This window comes from Vicugna pacos, chromosome 9 (assembly GCF_048564905.1).
Source record: "Vicugna pacos chromosome 9, VicPac4, whole genome shotgun sequence".
Classification (NCBI taxonomy): Eukaryota; Metazoa; Chordata; class Mammalia; order Artiodactyla; family Camelidae; genus Vicugna; species Vicugna pacos.
This window is the reverse complement of record NC_132995.1, coordinates 6,499,986-6,526,432: the sequence shown is the minus strand read 5'-3', so window position 1 is coordinate 6,526,432 and position 26,447 is coordinate 6,499,986. Positions and strand designations below refer to the sequence as shown.

Sequence of the window (26,447 nt, the reverse complement as noted above, 5' to 3'; positions counted from 1 at the left end):
AAAGAGTGTTTCAAGGCCTTTGAGGTAAATAAAAGGTGTGAAAGAGCAGGCGAAGATTTGGGAAGTGATTGGGAACCAGGGTGGGTGGCGATGTAAGCTGACATTGATTCTCAAGGCCATGTCCTTTGCAAGTAGGGAGTGGGAGACAAGTTTTTGCCCAGGATGTCACTAAGGGGTGTGTCTTCTACAAGGGGCCCCGGTGCCTCCATCCCGAGTTGCCTCAACTCCATTTGACATTCAAAGCAGCACAGCGGTGTTACCTGCTCCCACAGGAAACCCTAATAAGCTCAAGTTCTCCAAGATTCCTTCATCCCGAGCCCACCGAAACCAGGTGACCCACCTCTTGGTGCTCAAGTGAGGGACCCCACTCCAAGGGGGAACGAAGCAATGCCAGCCAGCTAGAGAGGGTCTAAGTGCTCCAGGCATGCTGCCGTCTTGGTAGAAGTAGTGAGAGGTGAGTTACGGGATAGATTTAGTATGGTTACCAATGACCACGTTTGAGTTAGAGATGAGCACACTTTCTAGAGTGGGTGATTCTGATTGCTGCAAGGTTCTACCACGGCATGGCTCAACTCCAGGACAAGGAGGGGTCTAGGGGCTCATACTTGTGTCCCAAAGGCAGAGGGAAATTGGGGTCACCAGACTGGACACTCAGCTTGCCAGAGGTTGGTGTATGTGGGAGGAGGCTGACATCTGGGCTGCTCACCAAAAGAACACTGGGCCCACAGCCTGTGCATGGGGTCCCAAAGAACGCATTTATTGACCCACAACATTGCTGTCTCAGCCTCACTCCAAGAGGGCAGCCCTGGAGAAGTCAGCCACCCTAGTGATCCAGTTTGGCGGTGGAGGTGGGGTGTTGGAGAGAACACTGTCCGTGATAGCTGAGAAGGCTGGGTCCTGGAAAGTGCTGTGAGGCCCATCCCGTCGTGCCAGCATGGTGCCCCCGCCTCACAGGGGGACGAGGGGGCACCAGGTCCAGCCCTATGAGTAGCTGAGTTGATTTCTTCTTCTGAGTTCCCCAATCCCAGAGCAGGGTTCCACTTAGCAGAAGCAATAATATTCCAGGGGAGAAAAGAGTTCCCAGGTTGTCTTTTTCCTTCCAAAGTCAAATGAGTGATGTCACTGGTTGCTAGGCAAGTTTTCCACGTGCTCCTGCCCCTCCTTTCTGGCAGAACCAACTGTTTCTGTAGCTATGCCACTAATGCCACCAGTTACCGGACAGATATGCTTCCTTGGAAAAAATGGGTGGTGTCGCTAGTTACTGAACAGATTTCTTGTGTGGATTTTTTTCATGGTCTTCCTGCCCTTGTTGCGTGTTGTCTATGGTTGTTGAGGCTGGGGTCACCCGCCTCGAGGCGGGGGTGCTGACACTCCTCGTGGACAAGGCAGATGTCAGGGAGGCTGGGAGAGGCAGGCTGAACCAGGAAGAGCTCTCACTCCTACTCGAGATTGGGCTGAGCCATTGGGAGTCCTGGTTCCACCCCCTGGTGGACAGACTTAACTCTCTAGATGAGGTCTCTCTGTTTCTGTCCTGGGGGGTGAAGCTGGACTTCACTGAGTGCTGCTTAGGCCACTTTAAGGGCTTGGGGGACACAAAGGTAGTCTTTTTGGACAGTAGCTTTTCAAAGGAACCAGGGGCAGTGTAGTCCTGGAGGGACCACCAATGATGAAATGGGTGGACTGGTATTGGCAGCAAGGTGAGGGTGCTGAAGAAGGTGACCCAGCCCAGGGTCCTGTGCAGGTAGGGCTGTTTTACTTCCTGGCTCTGAGGGCAGAGAGAGAGGGCGGCAAGGTGGGAGGAAGAGGCGGTGGTGGGGGGTGGGTGTTTCAGTCCATGTGATGTTGGGGATCAGATTTCCCAGGGACTGGGAATCTGGCCAAATGGTCCCTGGGGATGGGAGGAGCCCAGACTTAGGGGCTTGTTGGGGGCATTTGGACAACGGGTCCCGAAAGTCCAGGTGGGAGGCCCAGGTAGGGGAATCTCACCCCACTGCTGTTCCAGGCAGTGTAGTAGAGGTGTGCCCCCTGGTAGAGATGCATGAGGCAGATGGTGAGGAGGGCCAGCAGCCCTGGCATGGTCACGTAGCACCACAGGAAAGTGCAGAAGGGCCACAGAGGGCGGCCCAGCTCTCTGAACATTTCTTCCCTGAGCCTGGGTTGGGGGCAGTGGGCAGGGATGTCTGGGAAGGAGCCCTCCTCTGGCCTGCCAGGCACTCCCTGAGGTTGGGCTCTGCATCTGGTCTCCCCGTGGGAATCCTCCCATCCAGAGGGGATACACTGCTCCCAGCCCTCTGCCTTCAGACTAGCCCAACTGGCCAATGGCAGGGGAACCTGAGTCCCCTTGGTCCTGACTGCTTGTTCCATCAGGACCCACCCAGCTCCCCTCAGATCACTCCCTCCTGCTCTCAGCTGGACCCTCTGCTGTGGGAAGGACTGAAGGAGTAGACCATGCCCCAGCTCTCCTCAGAGACCCGGGGTGGGGTCCCCTGAGGCTTGAACGTCACCTCCTAGCTCCGTAGATCCAGGTCAGGGCCATGTTCTGGAAGGCCACAATGACGACAAGGGTCAGCGGGACCAGGTGGTCATCAAACAAGGACATTACGTAGCTGCCGGCCTGACTGGTGAAGACGAGGCTGCCCAGAAAACCTCCCAAGCAGATGATCGCTAAGGCAGAGGCAGGTTTGGCCACACTGAGGTCTATGTGTAGCTGGGTCAGGGGTCAAAGTGAGCCCAGGAGATTAGGGATGGCCTAGTGAAGAGGGGCACCAGGGGCAAGGTTGTCACTGGGGTGAGAATCCATAGTACCTGAGAGCATCCTGGGATAATTCTTGAAGACGGAGATGGAGTTCTGGAGAGGAAAGACAATGCCTTCCAAGATATTTATCAAGTTGTTCAGCCCTATGATGAGCAGGGCTATGAAGAAGAGGATGGCCCAGAAAGAGGCACCAGGGAACAACGAGACGACTTGGGAGAAGGCTGCAAATGCCAGGCCAGGGCCTTCCATGAACTGTTGGGGAGAAGGGCTCTGAGGCAGTGGTGGGGCTGGATTGGGGGGGAATGGTGCAGTGATCGATTAGCAATATCTGTCTCAGGCAGAGGAGAGAGGCATAGTGGTAGGTGGATGGCCAAAGTGTTGGGTGTTTGCCCTTTTTGGTTTCATAAGGTGTATGAGCATCACCTGTTAAGTTTCCACCTGAGTTTCCTCCTCTAATAAATAGAGATCCTAGAGTTGATGTGAGAATTAGAGTGAAAATTTAGCAAAGGCCCTGGCACATACTAAATGGTGGTGGAAGAGTAATTCTGTTACCTGCCTCAGAAGGTGCGTAGATAGCCCACAAAGCCCCTGGGAAACACATTTTCCAGTGGCCTCTGGGGCTATTGGGAAGCACCCACCTGCCCCCACAAACATACCTTTTCCTTTTGCGCCTTGATGCTGCAGGATGGGGAGAAGTGGATGACCTGGTGCTGGAGGTATCCTGGGAGGTTGTTGATCCAGTCTAGGTAGTCCATGGTGGGCAGGAGCAGGATGTCTTCTGGGGGCTTGGCATCCTGTGGCAGCACCCCCTTGTCGATCAGCTTCATCAGCTTTGAGACACTCCTGAAGGGGAAGCAGAGAAAAGGAAAGCTGGTGGAGAACAGACTGGCCCCTCTGTTAGCTGCAAACCAAGGACACTGAGGACAGGAGAGGGACATGAATTGCCCAAGATGAGTGCAGCTGAGTAACAAGGGCAGGGACTGGAAGTCAATCACATAGACTTGGGGTGAGTTGCCCTGAAGCTTCCACCTAAGGGGGCAGAAGATGTTACATTTGCAGTAGCTAATTCCAAGGTGCTTTGGGTTGAGTTGTGTGCCCCTGCTCCCACACTCATACATTCTCCAGTACTGCAGAATGGGACCTTATTTGGAAATAGGGCTGTTGCAGGGCTAATTAAAGATGAAGTACTGGAGTAGAGTGGGCCCCTGTTCCACTATGGTGTCCTTTTATGAAAAGAGGAAATTTGGACACACACACACACACACGGAGAATACCATGTGAGGATGGAGGCAGAGATTTACTAGACAAGGAACACCAAAGATTGCCAGCAAACCGCCAGAAGAGGCATGGAACAAAGTCTGCCTGACTGCCCTCTGAAGGATCCAACCCTGCCAACACTCTGATCTCAGACTTCTGGGCTCCAGAGGTGTGAGACAATAAATTTCTGGTATTTTAGCCACCCAGTTTGTGGTACTTTGTTACGGCAGCTTAGAAAACTAATACACTCAGAATTTTGTGTCTTCTTGGATCTTAAGTTTGGAATGCTGGGTTAATCAAACCATCCATGATACATTTTCCTCAACTGGCAGAGCAAAGTCTGTTTAATCTTTTTTTTTTTTCCTCTATGAATTTCAGTCTTTCCTCTCCTTCTGTAGATACTCACTTTCATGTGCTTGACTAACATTAAATGTGGGTATTTCTTGGTGAAAAATGTTGCTTTGTGTCATCACTTAAGTGTCATTGTGCTATAAATCGTTTTATTTTTCCCCTCAATTTTGACGAAATCGCTATGTTGCTGAATGTGTATCTAGTTGTTCCTGATTGCTGCACCATATTGCATAATATGCATTCGCAATCCACAGTCATGTTTGATTCCCCATATAATGGCCCTACCTCCTGTGATCACAAACACCAGTCACCACGACAACCATCCATCTGCGGGGCTCCCGGGAGAAATTCTCCAGGATACACACTTGGGAATGGGGGAGGGGTGTCACTGGGACCATAAATACTGTGCTTAGTTAATTTAGTGAAATGCTGCCAGAGTCTCAGTTGCCCTCTGTGCTCCTGATTAGAAAACTTCTGTAAGACTCTATACCTCCACATTTTCTTATCTAAAGAGAGGGTAATGCTAATCAAAGTAGGTTCTGTGGGGCAGTTGCATTACCTGGGAACTTTTTAGAAATGCAGACACTTGGGCCCACCCCAGACTTACTGATTGAGATCCCCAGGAGATTCATAATGCCCATTAGAGTTTGAGAGACTCTATATAATGAAGGGCAGGGGTTTCAGGATGGCAGTACTTTTAGGACTACGTGGTCCACTATGGTAGCCACTAGACACACATGGCTATTTAAACTAAAAATCATATAAAGTGAAAAATCCAGTTCTTCAGTCCCATTTGCCATATTTGATCGTATTCACATTTCAGGTGCTACAGCTGGTGGCCGCACACAGTTCAGGTGGAGGCTTCCAAGCATCACGGAGCTCTGATGGGCAGTGCTGCCCTGGGAGAGGATGCTTCTCAGTCTAGGCTGCTCATTGGAATCAACTGGGAGCTTTTTTTTTCCTTATCAACTAGGAGCTTTTTTAAAAAACAAGAGCTGTAATTTTTTTGAGCCATCATTTACAGACAGTAAGCAGTGCAGATATTAAACGGACACGTCAATGAGTTTTGACCAACTACCCATGTCACCAACATCCCAATCAAGATAAAAAATATTTCCATCACTACAGAGAGTTCCCTTCTGCCCCTTTCCAGTGTGTTCCCTCCACTCCAGAGGCAACTACTGATTCCCATTCCTACATGCTCGTTTTGCCTGTGCTTCGATTTCATATAAATAGATTCATGCAATGTGTCGTCTTTTATGTCTGGCTTGTTCCATCCAATGTAATGTCTGAGGGTCATCCATGTGGTTGCATATATCATTAGTTCATTTCTTTTAAGTGATGAATAGTATTCTATTGGTTGAATGAAGATATTAAGATTTATTATGTTTACCTCCTGATAGAAATCTGGGCTGCTTAGTTTGGACCATTATGAGTAAAGCTGAAACCAAAATGTCTTTAAGTAGGTGAATGTTTGTTTTTATACATGCCTTTTTGTGGCATTGTTTTTATTTCTATAAGGTTAAGTAGCAGGGGAGGAATAGGTAAATTATATGGTAGGTATATATTTAATTTTTGTAAAAACTGCTAAATAGTTTCCAAAAATGATTCGTACCATGTTACACTCCCACTTACCTATTTGTTGATTGTTTGGTTTTGTCTTATAGACTTGTAGGAGTTCTTAAAATATTCTGGATAAAAATCATTTATCAGTACACATGTGTGTGTGTATATGTGTGATTTTCTCCCAGTTTGTGGCTTTCTTATTCACTTTCAGTGGTGGCTTTTGCTGGGCTGAAGTTTTTAATTTTGATGACTCCAACTTAGCAACCTTTTTTTTTTTTACGGTTAGTGTTTTTTGTATCCTGGCTAAAAAATCTTTGCTAACCCCAAGGTCAAGATATTCTATGTTTTCTTCTAGAAGCTTTATAGTTTTGGCTTTTACACTAAGGTCTTTCATTCGTCTTGAATTAATTTGGGGGCACGGTGTGTGGTAGGGATCAGTTTATTTTTTTCCAGGTATTGAAAAGAATTTCCTTTACCGTTGAATTGCTTTGGCATCTTTATTGAAAATCAATTGATCATATGTGTGTTGGTTTAATTCTACTTTGTTCTGTTGCTCTGTTGGTCATCCTTAGGCCAATATAACATTGTCTTGACTACTGCAACTTTATAGTGACTCTTGAAACCAGATAGTATGTCTCCAACTTTTTTTTTTTCCAAGACTGATCTGACTACCTAGGTCCTTTGCATTTCCATCTACATTTTAGAATCATCTTGTCAGTTCTACAGTAAAATTTGCTGGGTTGTGAATTGCCATTTCACTTGGCAATTTAGAGAGAACTTATATATTAATAGCAATGGTTCTGCAAATCCAGGAACTTAATATATCTATTTATTTAGATCTTTTTCTCTCAGCAATGCTCCACAGTTTTCAGTGAAGAGATCTTACACCTATTTTGTTAACTATAGCCTTAGTATTTGCCTTACAATTTGATCTAATTGTAAACAGTTTTGTTTTTAAATTTTTCGTTTAACTGTTTGTTGTTAGTGTGTAGAAATATTATTGTTTTCATAGAGTGAATTTTATTTTTGTGACCTTCCTAAATGCACTTGTTTATTTTAGTAGGTTTTTTTTGGGTAGATTCCCTTAGGTTTTCTTTTTTTTTTTTTTTTTTGGTGTGTGTGGTGAGGGGGGAGGTAATTAGTAATTAGGTTTATTCACTTTTAGAGGAGGTACTGGGAATTGAACCCAGGTCCTTGTGCATGCTAAGCATGTGCTGTACCACTGAGCTGTACTCTCCCCGTCTCCTTTCGGTTTTCTAAGTACACACTGATGCCATTTGTGAATAAAGACAGTTTTACTTTATCTGGTCTCTATGCTTTATAAAATTCTTCTCTTGCCTTCTTTCACTGGCTAGGAAATTCACTATAATATTGAACATAAGTGATGAGAAGAGATATATATTCTTGCCTTGTTTTCAATATTAGGGGAAAGTGTGCAATAATTCACCTTTAAATAAGATGTTAGCTAATTTTCTGTTGGTGGTGGTGGGATCTTTAGCACAATAGTGTTAAGAACAGCTTGGGTAGGTGAAAGTACTTTTTCAACTGTATGCTTTTATGAAATCTAAATACAAACCAGGTATTTCCTTTCAGCCTCAAGAATTTCCTTTAGTATTCTCTTGGTATAGATTTGCTAGCGATGAATTCTCTCATTTTAATCTGAAAATGTCTTCATTTCACTTTCATTGTTTAAGGGTATTTAGCTGACTACAGAACTCTAGGTTGTTAGATCCTTTCTTTCAGCGTTCTTAAACATTTCTATCTCATTGTCTTCTGACTTCCATTGTTTCTGATGAGAAAATAGTCATAATTCTTATCATTGTACCACTTCATGCAATGTACTTTTAAATCTTTGAATGCTTTAAACATTTTCTATTTACATTTGGCTTTCAGAAGCTTGACCACAATACACCAAGGAGTGATCCTCTTTTTATCTACCCTGCTTGGGGTTTTCTGAGCTTCTGGGATCTGTGGGCTGATGTTTTTAATAAAATTTGGAAAATACTTGCCTGCTATTTAAAAACAATTTTGACCCCAATTCTCTCTCCTTTCCTTCTGCAGCTCCAATTATACATATATTATGGGGGGAGAGTATAGCTCAAGTGGTAGAGTGCATGCTTAGCATACACAAGATCCTGGGTTCAATCCCCAGTACCTCCACTAAGAATAAATAAGTAAACCTACCTACCTCCCCCCACCAAAAAAATATATACATATATTACTGTTACAGGTCACTAGTGGTCTTGTTTAGTTTTTCTTTCCTTTTCTCTGTTTCACTTTGTGTAACTTCTATTTAGTTGTCTTCATTAACTGATCCTTTTTTTTTGCCGGTTCCAATCCATATTACATACATCCAGTGAAACTTTCATTTCATTTACTTTAAATTCTAGAATTTTCATGGGGTTCTTTTTTAGAGTTTCTACAGCTTTCCTAAAATATCCCCACTGTCTTCACACATTTTATTAATCTTTTCTATTAAATTCCTTAACATATTTATAATGGTTGTTTAAAGTTCTTGTCTGCTAATTCTAATGTGTCTGATGATCTTTAGGCCTTCTTTTTTTCTCTTGGCCATGGGTTACATTTTTCTGGTTTTTGGAATGTCTTGAGATTTTTAATTTTATTCTGGACTTTGTGTATAGAAGAACAAAGAAGAAAGGTATATTGTTTTATTTTGCTTAGTCTCAATAAGTTTAAGCCTTTTATTCTACCAGACAGCTAGGATGAGGGCTAATTATTCACATTTCTTAAGAGTTCAGTTGAGTTTGGGTTGGGTGGTAATTTTCATTAGTTGAGTTTTTCTCTGCCTTCAAGTGGAATTAAAGAGAGGTTACTGTTCCCATGAGCCATGCCCTCAACTTTTTGCACCACATCAGGGACTAATTCCTTTCTGTTGTCACTGCTTCAGTTGGAGTGGGTTGGATTATAGCTTTAGATGTTTTTGGTTTATCCAGTGGGGCCACAATCTGAGCACCATAAGACAGTGCACACTTCCTCTGCTTGCTAGCCTTGTCTCTGCTGCATCTTCTGCCACTTCCTCAACACAATTCCTGGGAACAGACTGAGGGGAAAAGGGGGGTCAAGCAATTTATTTGTGTGTTGAGGGATTCTTGAAAGTCGAGTACCAATTGGAAGCCCATACTGTCATTAAGTGCTTGGATTTCTTTTTGTCTGTGCAAAGTCTCTCCATCTGTGACAGGCCTGTTCCTCCACCCACATGCTCCCAGATTAGGCATTTACCCCCGATATAAAGGCATTTATGACTCTTTGCTCACCCATGATGGGCTCATTTAGTTCAATAGGCTTCTTTGTGTCCACTGCTCTTCAGTAACTTTATAGGAAAGTATGATTTTTATTTTGTCCCTTCTTTAAATTGCTCCTACTATGGGAACATGGACTTTTGCATCCTTCCAGCATCCTAACTGGAAGAAAAATTACACCTTGAAGTTTAAAAAAAAAATCTCAATGCCTGAATGCACCCCAGACCGAGTAATGAGAATCTCTAGGGGTGGGACTCAAACATAAGTGTTCTCTAAAGCTTCCCAAATGGTTCCAATATGCAGCCTAGGCCACAACCACTGATTGTGGCTCAGAATGTTATAACTGCCTCTTTGGTGAGTTAAATAATTGATTTTGAAAACTTCTTTACGCACCCGTTTGCAATTTATGGAAACCTTGGGACAGTCACAACTCTTAAGACTATTTTCTTATCTATAAAGTGATGGATATTAGAATATTCCCTTTTGGCTGTTTTCTCTGAGAATAAGTATAATATTATCATTATTGAGAGGTTCAAGTTCGAAGGTCCATGAGGCTGGGGGGGGGTGGTTGCTAATACAGAGGGAGGGAGACTCCTCTTGAATCTGCAAGGCTGTGATTACTTACTGCTCGACACAGGCGTGGCCACTGGTGGTGGTCCAGAACCCCAGCACTATAAAGATGACGGATGTGGCCAGCAATGAGGTCACCAGGTTGACCAGGGCCACCAAAGAAGCCACCTGGACATAGTTGTCACCTCCAGCCTTGCAGGAGAACAAGATGATGGTGCCCATGCCCAGGCCCAAAGAGTAGAGCACATGCCCTCCTGCCTGACGCCACAGGTCCAGCGAGGCCCAGGCAGAGAGCTGTGGATGAAGGTGGGTGAGAGGAGTTTGCGAGTGGGCTCAGAGTGTGGACCCCCCAGTGAGCTGGTAGAGGTGGGCAGGCTGGGGTGGAAAGCAGGAGGGATGAGGGGTAGGCTGGGGCAGAAGGAAAGAAGATTCAGGGGAAGGAGATTCAGAGAAGGCCTGGGTAGTTGAGGGAGGGAGGTTTGGAGTCCGCAGCCTCACCTCTGTGGTCACCATACGTCTGAGGCTGGTGGTCACACCTTCCAAGAAGAGACCTCGGATGAGGAAGCAGAGGAGGAGGATGTAGGGGAGGAATACTGAGAAAACCAGCATCTGGCCAGAGGGGTCAGGACAAACCAGAAGTCAGAAATGGGGAGGAGGGAAGACAGGACAGAGGTGAGCATTAGCAGGGGACTGCAGGTCAGCAGGAATAGAGAGATGGAGGTAAGCAGTGTTAAGATGGCCCAGATATAACAAGAGGGAGCTATGGGAGGCTTTTTCTAGGGAGGCAACAGTGTTTGAGGAAGAAAAATCCTCTAATCAGCTGCTCAAGGGTGAAGAATGAGGCCCCAGGTAAAGGTGGTTTTTAAATGGTGGTGCAGTTGGACACTGTTAATTCACAGACCTTGGTTTTGTGGCCTATTTGTGAGTTTAGGGACAGGAACTGCAAAGGGGAGAGAAGCCAGTGAGGCTGAAGTCTGCATGGAACAACTTCATAGATGATGGGGGAAGAAAACAAATGAAGAAGAAACTTTGGGAGAAAACATGGTTAACAGGAATTATTATTTTTGTTCAGGGATAGGTGAGAGAAGCTCCCCCTGCCACCAAGCCTTTAGTAAAATCTGCTTTTGTGTGAATGGTTTATTTTGAAGGCTGCAAAGGAATGGTAAGTTGAAGTTGGGCCTCCGGGGATATATGGGGTGAGCTGATTGCTTGCATAGATACAGGGGCCAGAAATTACAGGTAAAGTTAACCAAAATGACCTAATAAACACATTGAAATAACTTTTCCACAGAAGGAGAATGTCCAGGTGCCAAGGGGATGGATTGGAAGTATGGATTGGGATAAAGTACTCTAAATGAGAAACTTTGGCAATGTATCCGTGCCATTTGGCCTCTTTAGGGGTCAACAGGCACAGTCAAAATGAAGGAAGGAGGGACATGCCAGGCTCAGGGCGTGAGTCTGTGGCCTAATCTAAAAGCTGCCTGCAGGTCTTCACATGCAGTGACATGCAGATGAGGGAAGGTGAAGAGGGAATGTGGTCAAGACAAGGTGCTCTTCCATGCTGTGGATGGGAGGAGCAGCTCTTTGTGAGAGGAGCAGCTGACAGCTGCTTAGGGAGAGAACAGCACCTTCCTTAGGAGCCCTGGTGGAGACGCTGGGTGGTCACATCTGAGCTTGCCCTCTGGGTGGGTGGGAGGGTCATGGGGATTGGAGAAGAGAGGTCAAAGGGAAGGGGGCAGGGAGCCTGAGGATCTCTGGATTTGCAAAGGTGAAGTGGCAGTGGGATCAGCAGTCAGGGTGGCTTACCTGCGTTGACATCTTTAGCCCTGTCATCATGATTAAGAAGACGAGGAACCAGACTGCGAAGATGCCCAGGCTGAGATTCAGGACAAGGGCCTTGACCCCCTCTTCTATGTGGTTTGAGGCACTCAGGGTGGTGTGGTACCAGAAGTACTGGTGGGACACAGTCCCAAGGCAAGAGAGGTCTGGGGGGACCCAGGTGCTTAGATACGACCTCACCTGGTGCCTACCCCTGCTCTTCACTTCCTCCCCTTTGGCTCTTGCTCCCTGGCTCTTGCTTCTTGTTGCCCCTGCCTCCCTTGACTCTTCTGGCCCTCTCTCTCCCTCTCCTCACCGCTGACAGTGATGTTCTTCACCAGTGTGCACTGGTCCCAGGGCAGGGGATGATGAAAGGAGTTGCCCAGGTAGGAGAGGCTCCAGGTGGTGATGATGCTGTTATACAAGCTCACCATGATGCACACCTGGGGGTGGACACAGTGGGCCTGAGGGGCTGGATGGGTGGAGACAGGGAACCTGGAGACCACAAGGGGTGAACTGGGATGCCTCTTGGCTGGGCCCCTCATTCACCAGTATGCTGGCATAGCCTATGCCGCCCAGCCAGGGGGTGAGCTGCTTCCAGACCCGGATGTTGTCCACACGCAGCCATTTCCCCATGATCATCTCCATGTACAAGAGGGGGATCCCGAACAAGAGGAGCATGAAGAAGTGCATCAGGATAAAGCTGCCTGAAGAAGGGAGCCAGGAGCTGTGCTTAGGCAGTCAGGAGTCCTGGCCCCCCTCCTCTCTATCCCCTAGGAGTCTGGCTGCCTCCCTTCCAGTTATCTCCTAGGAGATAGGAGTCTAGGCTCCCAGCCTTAAAACCCCTTCCTTAACCCTGGCCTTACCTCCTCCGTTCCGATGACATAGGTAAGGGAAACGCCATATGCTGCTTAGCCCAACAGAGAAGGCAACTTGGACCAAAATGTTCTCAGTTCTTTTGGTCTGAGTAAAGTAGTTGTGAGTCTTGGTGGCCCGAATCTCTTTGGTATTGAGCTTCCAGGGTAGGGTTGAGGAAACTTGGTGTTCTTTGGGGGCCTCGTCCTCTGATAATTCTTCAAGGGACTCCATGACTTTCTTCTTACAGGTCCACTAACTCCTGAGGGAATCTTGGGGTCACCAAGAAGAGCAGACCTTAAGGGACATGTCTCAGATGGCAGACTGTAAAACTCCACAACAACAAGGGTTTTAGAGTACTGAGGGCCAGAGTTTAAATCTTGGTCCTTCTCCTCACAAGTTATCGTCTTTGGGAAAATAATGTCCTCTCTCTGACATTCAGGTTCTTTTTTTTCTCATCTTACAAGAATAGATGAATTTCAAAATATTTAGTGACTGTTATAGCATGAGCACTGCCCAATCAGAATGGATGCCAGCCATAAGCACTGAAGTATCAGCTTAACATCATCCCTGCCCGAAAGAACTAAAAGTGACATAATGGATATTGAGTGCCAAGGACACAGTAAACACGTAAGGCACTCTGGTTTCTTTCTTTTCTCCCTCTGGTCTACCTGGCCCAACTGATGCAAACAGATTTCTAGGCCAGTGGTTCCCAATCCTGGCAGTCTATCACAATCACTTGAGGGACTCTCAAAACATAGAGATTGCTGCCTTTTATTCTCCTAAACTTTCTCTTCCATATTCTGATTCAGTAGATATAAGGTGGAATATAGAGATTGGTAGAATTAAAAAGCTTCCTTGGGGATCCACTTCTGGAAAGGCAGCATGAGGAGCTCTGTCGACCCATTCCCTAGTGAATCAAGCACAACTTGTGAAAGTTATAAACAAAAGAACATTTAAGGTCTCTGGAAATTGTCCTGATACAGCAGTGAAGAAACATTTATTCAAGAAAATCTGGTAAAACTCAGGATAGTGACAGTCTATGGCATGTGAACCACAGCCTGCTCCCTCCCTCCCTCCATCCAGCCCAGTGTTATGGAAAGTCCACTCTAGGTGGATGGAGCCAAGAACACAGGGTTCCCTTCCTCCCTGGATCTCACTCAAAGCCCACGGTGTCTTCCAAAGGGGCAAGCCACCAGCATTTCTCATTCCTCTCTAGCTATGTGTTGCAGAGACTAAATTCCAGGCAAGTGTGGTAAAAGGTGGGGAGCCCTCTTCTTCCACTCTGCCCTCACTTGCATGGCAGAGGCTCTACTTCAGGGATGACACAGTGAGAATACTGGGGCCCTGACCTACCCAACCCCATCTCATTGGTTAGGTAGAGGTTACATGCCAAGAGTGGCAAGTCAATAAGACCAAAGGCTAATGCCCCATCTAGTACCCTGTTCCTTAAGCACTCAGATAGAAGCAGGTCTCTGTCCCCATCCAGCCTTGGAGTTTTTGTCAAGGGAGAGGGGCAGGCCTTAAGAACAAATAGCTCAGAAGCTCTTCCCCCAAGAACTAATTTATCTGAAACAGACTGTGAGGACATTTAAGCCTAAGGGCATACTCAAAAACAGTAGAGGATTTGGTGGTAAACAATCAAGAGGAGGCTGGTGACATCATGAGAGATATAAGCAGAACTGTAAGCCAGTTAGTATGCCAGAGAGAACCAGGGAAAGAGATAGCTAAGAAGATCCAATGTTTGAGGTCAGAACAAACCTCAAACACTGACTTCAAGAACTACTCCTGTAAGGGAGGACAAATTAACTGAATCAGACTGGAACAATTTGTTTCAGAGCATTGTCAAAAACAATAGAGAAGTCAGCTGGAAATGAGTAGATCCTAAAATCTGGGTGTGGTCAGGGGAAGAGAAAATGGGATCCCTCCTAAACCCAGTGTCATACCAGGGTTATGCAGCATGCTTAAGGCTCTGGCCTTTGAGGATTACACACCTTGACCAAGTGGGATTTATCCCAGGAATGCAAGGTTGGTTTAACATCTGAAAATCAATTAATGTTATACATCATATATCTATTTAATAGAATAAAGGACAAAAGCCATGTGTTCATCTCCTTGAAGAAAATGACAAGCTGATGATAAAACTCATATGAAAATTCAAGGGGCCCAGAATAGCTAAAGAGAAAGAAGAACAATGTCAGAGGGCTCAGACTTCCCAATTTCAAAACTTACCATAGTGCTACTGTCATCAAAGCAGTGTGGTACTGGCATAAGGATACACAATAGACCAACAGGATAGAGTAGAATAGAGAGCCCAGAAGTAAACTTTCACATAAATAGTCGGTTAATTTTCAACAAGAGTGTCAAGGACATTCAATAAATGGTGCTGGAAAAACTGGATATCCACATAAAATAATAAAGTTATTTATTTTATGACCCTTTTCTTATACCATATACAAAAACTAACTCAGAATGCATCAAAGACCTAAATTATAGAGTGGAAATGATAAACTCCTTAGAAGAAAACATAGGGGCAAATCTTTAAGACCTTAGACTTGCCAATGGTTTCTTAAATATAATACCAAGATATATCCTTTGTGAACCAAAAGATACTGTCAAGAGAGTGAAAAAATAACCACAGAATGGAAGAAACATATTTGCAAGTAATATATCTGATAAGACTCTAGTATCCAGGATATACAAAGAAATCCTACGACTAAACAAAAACAAAACCCATACAACTCAATTTAAAAATGTGCAAAGGACTTGATTAGGCATTTCTTCTAAGATGTACAAATAGCCAATAAAAACGTGAAAAGATGCTCAACATATTTAGTCATTAGGTAAGTGCAAATCAAAACCATATAAAAAAATCATATGAGATACCATTTCACACCCACTAGGATGATCATAATTAAAAAAACGGAAAATAAGTGTTGGTGAGGATGTGGAGAAATTAAAACTATTATGCATTATTGGTAAGTATGTAAAATGGTGCAGCTACTGCGGAAAACTGGCAGTTCCTCAAAAAGTTAAGCACAGACTTATATGATCCAGCAATTCCACTAAACAATTGAAAGCAGAGACTCAAACTGATCTTACACACCAATGTTCATAACAGTACTCTTCACAACAGCCAAAAGATCAAAATAGCCCAAGTATCCATCAACAGATGAATGGATAAACCGTAGTATACCCACACAGTCATAAAAAGAGATGAAATTCTAATACATGTTATAACATGAGTGAACTTTGAAAACACTATGTTAAATGAAATAAGCCAGACACAAAAGGACAAGTATTGCATGATTCCACTTGTATGAAAGATGTATAAAAGGCAAATTCATAGAGACGGAAAGTAGATTAGAGGTTACTAGTAGGGCTGGAGAGAAGGAAGAAAGGGGACTTAGTGCTTACAGAGTTTCTGGGGTGACAAAAAATTTTGGAACTAGATAGAAGTTGCACAACATTGTGAATGTACTAAATTCCACCACATTTTTCACTTTAAAGTGACTGATTTTACATTATATGAATTTCACCATAATAAAATGATAAAAAGTAAAAGTGAAATAAAAATGCTTTCAGACAAACAAAAGTTGGGAGCACTTGTTATCAGCAGATCTGCACTACACAAAATATTAAGGGAAAATCTTTCAGCTGGAGGAAAATTATCCCAGGTGGAGCAGAGCTATGCGAGAATAATGACCACATGAAAGGTGAATACATAGAGAAATAGAAGAGACTCTTGACTTCTTAAAGCAACAAACATAGCAATGTATTGTGGGGTTAATAATATGTAGAAGGAAAATACTTTAGAACAATGGCAAAAAAGGTGTGAAAACTAGGAATAGAAGGAACTCCCTTAATTTACAGCTTCCTTAAACCTGTAGCTAATACTACATTCGATGATTAAATATGAATGCATTTCTCCTGAGGTTGGGAACAAGACAAGTCTGTTCATTATTATCTATTATATTCAGCATTATGTAAGAGGTCCTAGCTAGTACAATAAAGTAAAGAAAGGGGGGAAGCATAAAGATTAAATAAATAAAAAAGCTTTATTTGAAGATGCTGTGAGTATACATGTAGAGATTACATATCTAAAAAGAATCTACAAACTAATAGAATTAAATTTGTAATTGAATTTAGCAGTTTCTAGATAAAGTCAATATAAAAAATCAAAGTGTTTCTGTGTATTAGCAACAAACAATTGGAAAATGAAACGGGAATACCATTTATAAGAACATCAAAAAACAGATCAACAGAGATTTCACTATTTGGTATTATTTGTACTAGAATTCGTAATACATATGCTTATCATGATCAAGGCAATATTGAAAACTTGGTAAAGAACTGGAAACTACAAAAGAAAAAAAAGAACCAAATGGAATTTCTAGAACTGAAAAATACAATAACAGATATGAAGACTAAACATGTGGATCAAAAAGTAGATTATGCACAACTAATGAGATAAATAGTGAGCTGGCATATATGTCAGAAGAAGCTATCCAGAAAGAAGAATGAGAAACAAAATGATGGAAATTAGAGAAAAGAACATATGAGGATACAGTGAGTAATTGGAATACCAGAATAGAGGAAAGAAAATAGGACAAAAGCAATCTGAAGGGAAAATGGCTGAGAATTTTCTAAACCAAATGAAGAACATCAAGTCACAGACTCAAGAAGGTCTACGAGTCCACAAGCACATAAATAAAAGGAAAATAACACCTGGCTCAACAAAGTAAAACTTTGACAAACCAAAGAGGAAATACTAAAATGAAAACATTACCTACAAAGCAGCAACAGTTCAAATGAAAACTAACCTCTCAAAAGAAATAGTGGAAAACAAGTGGGCACTGAAATTAAATCTTTAAAGTGATGAAAGAAAACAACTGAATTTAGAATTCCATTTCTAGAGAACATATTCTTCAAGAACAAAAATGAAGACATTTTCAGGCTAACAAAACCACAGAGTTTTGTTGTCAGAAGCCCTGCACTACAAAAAGCACTACACAGGATTCTTCTGGAAAAGGAAAACTTATCTCAGAAGAAAGGTCAAACATGCAAAAAGAAATTGAGTGTAATGAAAATGGAAATATGTAGATAAAATTGAGACTGCAAAAAAGTAGTAACAGTAACATCTTATTTGGTTTTAATTAAGGAATTAGTACACATAACAATGAAGATTAGGAGGGTGGTAAACAGAGTTTAATTGTTATAAGTACTTTTCATTGTCTGGGAAGAGGAAAAAGTACAAATAAATATCATTTGATAAAATGTATGCATATTTAATATGTAGGGAAGCCATTAAAATAATAGTTAAAGTGTCTAAATTCTAAGCTATCTGAGAAAAAATGGACTAATAAAAATAATGCACAAAGAATGCAAGAACGGAAAGAAAAAGGAATATAAAGTAGGTAGGACAAGTAGAAAACATCTAATCAGATATTAGTTTTAAACCCAAACCTATTACTATTATAAATGTAAATGAATGCTTCAATTAAAAGATGAAGTTTTCAGACCTAATGAAAAAACAGAAACAGACTAAATGCTTTTTGCAAAATACATCTAAAATATAAGAATATGGAGTAGCTGAAAGTAAAAAGCATGGAAAATAGTATTCCATGAAAACTCTACCCAAAAGAAAGCTTGTACAGCTTTTGAAAATATTAATATATAATTAATATTTACAAATTAAATAATTTATATATTATATTACTATATTAATATGATAGTTAATATAGTAATATATATTAATGTGTATTTAATATTTAAGGCAAAAAGATTTTCCAGAGATGAAGAGGAAAATTTAATAATGATAAAAAGTTCAATTCACCAGAGACATATGAATTCTAAAATGTTATGTATGTTTTAATATGGCCTCAAAATAGAGACAGTTAATGGAATCTACTTATCTTAGACATAAAAGATAAACAGCAAAAAATTAATTAAGGATACAGAAGATTTGAACTACTTAATTAACTAACTTGACCTAATGAATATATATGTATGTACACACACATATATAAAGCCATATTCAACAACAGTAGAGTACACATCCTTTTCGAGAACACACCAATTACAAAAATGAACTACATTTTCCATAAAATAAATCTCAATAAGCTTCAAAGGATACTTCTGACCACATGCAATTATTTAGGGTAGAAATTAATAATAAAATTAATTTAAATATCCCTATGTTTGGATATTAAAAAGTACATTTTAAAATAGCTGATGGGAAAATGTTCTCCTAGGGCAGTCTACCCAAGCAATAGAAATAAAAGCAAGAATAAACAAATGGGACTTAATTAAACTTACAAACTTCTGCACAGCAAAGGAAACCATAATTAAATCAAAATGACAACCTACGGACTGGGAGAAAATTTTTGCAAATGAAACCAACAAAAGCTTGATCTCCAGAATATATTAGCAGCTCATACAACTTAATAGGAAAAAAACAGACAACCCAATCCAAAAATGGACAGAAGACCTCAACACGCAATTCTCCAAGGAAGAAATACAAATGATCAATAGGCACATGAAAAAATGCTCAATATCACTAATTATCAGAGAAATGCAAATCAAAACTACAATGAGGTGTCACCTCACACCAGTCAGAATGGCCATCATTCAAAAGTCCACAAATGACAAATGCTGGAGAGGCTGTGGAGAAAAGGGAACCCTCCTACACTGCTGGTGGGAATGCAGTTTGGTGCAGCCACTGTGGAAAACAGCATGGAGATTCCTCAAAAGACTAGGAATAGACTTACCATATGACCCAGGAATCCCACTCCAGGGCATATATCCAGAAGGAACCCTACTTCAAAATGACACCTGCACCCCAATGTTCACAGCAGCACTATTTACAATAGCCAAGACATGGAAACAGCCTAAATGTTCATCAACAGATGACTGGATAAAGAAGAAGTGGTATATTTATACAATGGAATACAATTCAGCCATAAAAATGACAGCATAACGCCATTTGCAGCAACATGGATGTCCCTGGAGAATGTCATTCTAAGTGAAGTAAGCCAGAAAGAGAAAAATACCATATGAGATTGCTAATATGTGAAATCTAAAAAAAAAAGAAGAACATAAATACAAAACAGAAACAGACTCATAGACATAGAATACAAACTTGTGGTTGCCATGGAGGCGGGGAGTGGGAAGGGATAGACAGAGTTCAAAATTTGTAGATACTGACAGGCATATGTAGAATAGATAAACAAGATTATACTGTATAGCACAGGGAATTATATACAAGATCTTGTGGTGGTAGCTCACAGAAAAAAAAAATGTGACAATGAGTGTGTATATGTCTGAATGACTGAAAAATTGTGCTGAACACTGGAATTTGACACAACATTGTAAAATGATTATAAATCAATAAAAAAAGTTAAAAAAAGAAAATATTATGAACAAAATAATAGTGAAAATACTACATATCAAAAAATGGGATGCAGTTCAAGCCAAATATTAGGAATTTTAAAAACCTGAAAATTAATAAGATAATAATCTATCCCTAGAAATTAGAAAAGAACAGAAAAATAAACTCAAAAAGGTAGAAGGCAGAAAATAATAAAGTTGATAGGAGAAATTAATAAGATAGAAGACAAACATATGATAGAGAAAATCAGCAAAATCAAAGTTGGTTCTTTAAAGGGACAAATAAAATTGATAAAAATCTCTAGCAAGACTTGTCGAGAAATAGAGAAAGCACAACCAACCAGTGGTGGATAAAAAAGAGGCATGATTACAAATTCTATAGTTACTCAAAATATAATCAGAGACTGTAATAAACAGTACTATGCTTGAAAATATTTGGAAAAATAATACTTAACAGAGCTCACACTTGACACAATATTGTAAAATGACTATAACTCAATAAAAAATGTTAAAAAAAAAAACAGAACCCACACATGAAGAATTAGAAACTGGACTGTCCTATAACTTTTAAGTAAATTGCTTCTTTTAAAAAAATTTGAGGGGCGTAATTAGGTCTACTTATTAATTAATTTATTTTTTAGAGGAGGTACTGGGGATGGAAACCAGGACCTCATACATGCTAAGCATGCGCTCTACCACTCGAGCTATACCCTCCTCCCCGCCCAAAATGGCTTCTTAATTAGTAACATTCCTCCATAGAAAACTTCTGGCCTGGATGATTTTACTGGTAAAGTGTACTAAACATTTAAGAAATAAATACTACTAATCCTGCATAAAATCTTCCAGAGTAGAATAAGTGGCAAGACAAGCATAACCTTAAAACCAAAATTTGACAAGGGAATCATGAAAAAGAAAATCATAAGCCAATGTCATTAGTGAACATTGATGCAAACATTCCAAATAAAATACTAACAAATCAAATCCATCAGTATACAAAAACAATATTACATCACAACTGAACTGAGTTTATTCTAGTAATGCAAGGAAGTTTAAAAGTTAAAAAAAATCAATCAGTGATGACATAATAAAGGATACAAATCCAGGAGGAGGGTATAGCTCAGTGGTAGAGTGCATGCTCAGCATGCATGAGGTCCTGGGTTCAGTCCCCAGTACCTCCATTAAAAAATAAAATAAACCAAATTACTTGACCTCCAAAAAGGATACAAATCATATGATCTTCTCAATATTTGTGGAAATATTTGATAAAACCCAATAACCATTCATTTAAAAACACTTAGGATTCCAGGACTTAAAAAGAACATCCTTAAATATTTTTCACAGAGGTTATTTACAAAAAACCTCACAGCAAACATCAAACAGTGATAAAATGCTGAGGCTTTCCCTTGGAGCTCAGTAATAAGACAAGGATGCCCACTACAATCCCCTCTGGTCAAACTGAATTTAAAATTGGGGTAGATTAATAGAATAGCATTAATGGCCCCAAGCCTTCAGTATTTCCTACATTTACCTCCTTTATATTGTGATTCTGCAGGTCCTCTTACTAAGACTGTAACCCACACTCCTACCCCTTGAATCTGGGATGGTGTGCCAACTTAGAGCCTAGGCTGCAGAAGACCTTCCCGTTACTGCTTGCTCTCTCAGTTTTGCTATCATCATGAGGACATGTCTAGGCTAATCTGCTGGAAAATGAGACGTGTAAGTCAGAGCTGAATCACTCCAGTGGGCCCTGCTGAGGCTAGCTTAGATCAGTCAATAGCCAGTCAATTCCTTACCTGTTTGCTGAGCCCACTCTAATGACTCATGAGATATAATGATAAATTCTTTTTGTTTTAAGTCACTGAATTTTGAGGTGGTTTGTTATACAGCATTTTGATGGCAACAGGTAATTGATACAAGATCCTAGAAAGTGCAGTAAGATTTTTTAGAGTAAAAAGTTCAGAAAAAGAAGTAAAGCTGTCATTATTTATGGATATGATTGTGCATGTGAAAAATAAAAAAGAATCTATAAATACATTAGGATTATAAGTGAGTTTAACAAGGTTGCTGGATACAGGGTTAATGGAATACAATTAAGAGTATTTCTACATACCAGCAAGAAAAATATATAAGGTAATGTTTAGTTTGTAATAACATGAATACATTTCAGTGTTTAGGATAAATCTAACAAAAAAATAGAGGAGACCTCTATACCAAAACCTGTAAATGATTATTAAGTAAAGTAAAAGTTTAAAAAAAAAAGTAAAAGTTTTAAATAAATGGAGAGGTATTCCATGTCAATCCAGAGTATTGCGGAAATGACAGTATTAAATAATTAAGGTGGGGAAATGCATATTCATATGGGAAAAATGAAATTTGACTATTATCTCACATCATACAAAATTAATACATGATGCTTCTAAAGAAGTTAATGTGAGAGAGTATCTTCATGATCTGGAAGTTAAGAAAGATTTCTTAAACAGGACTTAGAAAGCACTAATCATAAGGAAAACAATAGATAAATTTGTGTTCATTAGATTTCAATACATCTGTTCATCAAGAGACATCATTAAAAGAGTCAAAATTTACAAAGTAGAATAAAGTTGCCACACATACAGCTGACAGAGGGCTTTTATCTAGAATCTGTAAAAAGCTCCTACAAAACAATAAGAAAAATAGAAATAACCCAATAGAAAAATACTCAGGAAACGAGATCTTTCACCAAAGTAGTTAAAATGACCAGTGAATATCTGAAAAAGTTCTCAAGCTATTTAAACAGTGGGGAAATGGCAATTAAAACCACAACGAAGTGTCACTACACACCAAGTGGGCTTGAATGAGAAGATTTGCCAAATATTGGCAAGAATGAGGAGCCATGGGAAGTCCTGTGCACTGCTGCTGAATGGAAACTGACAAAAATTGTTTTGAGGTGGGTTGGCCATTATCTATTAAGACTGAAGGTATGCATATACCGTGCATATACCAGCAATTTCACTTCTAGGTATAACTGCAACAAAATCTGTGTACATTTGCACCAAAGGACACATTTTCTTAACAGCATTGTTTGCAACAACCCCCAAAGGAGACAAACACGAAATCCATCACAGTAGCATGGATATATAGTGATATAGCCAGTACAAAGGAATCCTACACAGTAAAGAAAAGAAAGGAACTAAAACTATGCATACTGACATGGATGAATCTCAAAAACTTAACATTGAATGAAAGAAGCTATATCCTAAAGAATATCATATGACTTTGTTTATATCAAAGTCCAAGAACCAAGCAAAACTAAAGTATTTAGATATCCACACTGAGGTGGTAAAACCAGAAATAAAAGCAAAGAAATGATGACTTTTAAGTGTCATCTCTCTTGGAGGCCAGGGGGATTGGTGGCTGGAAGAGGCTCAAGGATGTGTTTCTAGGGTGTAGGCAATGTTCTCCTTCTTTGATGAGGATGGTTGGGGTATTTGCTCTATAATAAATCATTGAGTTTGTATACTTTTTTTGATATGTATTAAATTTTATAATAAGTATATATGAGATAAACAACAAGTTTATACTGTATAGCACAAGGAACTATATTCAATATCTATTAGTAACTTATGGTTAAAAAATATGAAAATGAACATACAATATATGTATGTTCCTATATGACTGAAGTATTGTGTTGTACACCAGAAACTGACACATTGTAAGCTGATTATACTTCAATAAAAATATATTTTAAAAAGAAGTATATATGGATGCAAGAACATAACAAAATCTCCAAAACCCACTGCATAGTGGCAAGTCACAGAATATCAAATGATACCATTTATGTAAAAAAAAAGTTCTCATAAACAAAAGAGCACATTTCTAAGTGTTTATATGTACACATGTAAATATATAGAAAACTATTTTCTGGCTGCTCTTTCTCACACTAATGCTGTCCCTTCTGCTCCTTCCCATCCTCCCTCATCCAGACAATGCCAACTCATCACTGGTGCCTCCTCAGATGTAACTTCCTCCAGAAAGCCAACCTTGATCACCTTTGCCACCTCCCTGCTGTGGTGCCTGACATGTAGTTCACACTCTCCAGAGATCTGCTGAGGTTCTACTACAAGCACCTTACACACAGAAGTCCTTTCACATGCCCAGTGCAATGGCCCTATAGGCCCCTTCTGAAGGCAGTCCTGATTACAATGCTTCCACAAACTGCTGAAATCTGGAAATGTTTTGGTATTCAGATGGCGCCTCTCAGACTTTTCCTCTCACTAGAACAGGTTTTGTCAGGTAACCAGTTTCCTGGTTTGAAAAATGGGCCGCCCCCCATCTCCAAACCAATCCAAGAGCCCACTGCACAGACTCCAGCCAGAGGGGCAGTCACCCTTGCCCTGCGAACACCCTTGCCCTGCAAACACCTTTCAGCCTCCTCTGTGGGCAGTGCTGGCACTGGCATCAACTTTTGTACCAAAGCAGTATACAGTCCAGCTCAACTCAACCTAGACTTGAGAAGGTGGCTCAGGGAGAACACTATTCTCAAGCTGGGGCCATTTGGCCTCCTCTTACTCTACGTTTGAGATTTTAGTTTGACTAGGTGTCTACACAATCTTAAGAGATCCTATGATTTAAATGTTTGCTCCCTTTAGGTCTTGGAAGGAGGCACAGCCAATCTTATAAAGTGTACATTATCATATTATATGTATATATGAATATTTTTACATGTGTATTTCTTACAAATTAGATATTAATACATAGGTAAGTATATTTCTTACAAATTAGATATTATTATGGAACATACATGATGTATTGGATAAAACTGTTAAATGTAATATATAGTATATAAATTTATATATAATATATGTGTGTGTATTTCTTAAACTGGAGATATAATGGAGATATAATTACATGTAATTATATCTCCATTATATCATGAGTATTTTTCTATGTAACAAAGCATTATTTAAAAATATGACTTTTAATGACTACTTAATATTCCAGAGTCATTATAATAAATCTGACCAAGTCTATCATTTGCTTAAATCTTCCCAAGGGGCATCACAGCCCCGTTTAGTTTAGCACCCAGGGTTCTTCCTGGACAGCACATTGCTTCCTGCTCCTGCTCCCACATCCCACCCTGCCTTCAGCTTCAGTCACGCCTTTGTCACCCTTTCAAGACTTTCTACCTGCAATTCACTCTGCGGCGGATGTTCCGATGTTCTGTTTGCTTTCACTCCCGGGAAGTGCAGCCCAGGTAGCACCCGCCTGGGATAAATGTCTCTGTCACCAGTCCGGCCCTGCCTGGATCTGTGCACCGGTCTTTTTCTTGGCCTCCGTGTCCCCTGCTGTCTACTCTCCTCCAGGCTCTCGGAATCAAAGGGGCGACAACCTGTCTGAAGGCCAGCTAAGAAACTCTTTGATCCAGACAGGAGAGTACCAGGAGTCCACCTCGGAGCGAGTCAGTGAAGGACGCGCCTACAACATCCCAACCCCACTGACCTCAGCGCCATCACCAGCTGGGGGAAGTCTGTGTGTCCAGGGCGGGCCCAACCGAGACCTGGCTGGAGAGAGAAAAGGGGAGGAGAGGGGAGGCGAGCTGGGGAGCAGAGAGTGGGTGAGGGTGAGATAGGCCACCAGACTTCTGCCCCAACTGCTGGCGTTTGCTACCCCGCCCCTTCGCGCACCGGGTCCACCCCCCACCCCCAGATTCAGGGCATTCTGGGCCCCTAAATTCCTGGAAAGAAAGGGAGATGGGAGGGGAAGTTCCGATGTCTGCGTCCAGAGGCTGAGGGGTTGGGGCGAGAGGAACAGATGCCTGTCTGCCGGAGAGGTCAGGAACTGGGGGCCAGGACTACTGCAGCCCCGTCTTTACCCGCCACTGATGCGCGAGTCTGGAAAGACCAGTCGCTCCTGCCGGCGCTTGGGGGTGGGGTGGGGGTGGCCTGGGCGCGAGACGAGGGTACCAGGCTTCCGTGGGAGCCACCGCCATTGGGGTCACGGGCGATTTTAATATTTCGCTGTAGCTGGAAGATGATTTAGGCAATTCACCTTGGAGATGCTCACATCTGAGGTGCCTCCTACAGAGCCCCAGCCCATCCCCTGTTGATTCACTCTTCTAGGTTTCGGACCCGCAGTCCGAGATCATGGCGGCGTCTTGGACTTAACCTCTCTCACTGCCGCCTTCTCCACCGTTCCCCAAGCTCTGAGAGCTGACGACCTGCACACTTAGGTGTGAAGCACAGTTCAGTTTTTCCCGCTCCTTTTCACTTCGTCATCCCTGCCTCCTTGGAGCATCTTCTAAGTTTATTCTTTGAGGAGGATTCCTACGGCCACCAGTTACCAGGCCAACTTAGCCTTGCGGTGGGTGGAGTGAGGTCATTGGTTGCCCGGAAAATTTAGTATGGATAGTGGCTTAATGGTTAACACACTTTGTGGACTGAGGTAAGGGGAGAGCTAAGCTAGCACTCAGGAGACCTGTTTCACGGTTCACACTCTTAACTACTGTGCTATAAAGATTAAACATAGTATACAGCTTCAATATCTAAAACAGTGCGGTTCTGGAGCAGATTTACACAAGCAGCTTGACAGCGTAGAATACAAAGTCTAGAAGAGGACCTGGCTGCTGATGTAAATCAGGATGTGATAAA

At 41.6% G+C, this 26,447-nt stretch overlaps 1 protein-coding gene across 9 annotated transcripts; it reads right to left on the bottom strand.

Moving 5' to 3' along the window:
* Positions 1 to 734: 734 nt before the first annotated feature.
* LOC140698033 (orphan sodium- and chloride-dependent neurotransmitter transporter NTT5-like) lies at positions 735 to 25,692 on the bottom strand. Of its 9 annotated transcripts, XM_072966642.1 has the most exons (13): positions 25,673 to 25,692; positions 24,987 to 25,361; positions 12,444 to 12,704; positions 12,127 to 12,284; positions 11,894 to 12,020; positions 11,566 to 11,744; positions 10,258 to 10,368; positions 9,815 to 10,053; positions 3,412 to 3,598; positions 2,806 to 3,007; positions 2,505 to 2,664; positions 1,987 to 2,152; positions 735 to 1,765 (listed from the first exon to the last, which is right to left on the bottom strand). In XM_072966642.1, the coding sequence occupies exons 3-13, from the start codon at positions 12,664 to 12,666 to the stop codon at positions 1,259 to 1,261; spliced, it is 2,259 nt and encodes a 752-aa protein (XP_072822743.1). In that variant the 5' UTR covers positions 12,667 to 12,704; positions 24,987 to 25,361; positions 25,673 to 25,692; the 3' UTR covers positions 735 to 1,258. The 9 variants fall into 9 exon arrangements, with proteins under 9 accessions (XP_072822743.1, XP_072822742.1, XP_072822745.1 ...); XM_072966641.1 differs by lacking the exon at positions 25,673 to 25,692 and having other exon boundaries at positions 24,987 to 25,669; XM_072966644.1 differs by lacking the exon at positions 25,673 to 25,692 and having other exon boundaries at positions 2,505 to 2,646; positions 24,987 to 25,669.
* Between the last annotated feature and the right edge of the window lie 755 nt (positions 25,693 to 26,447).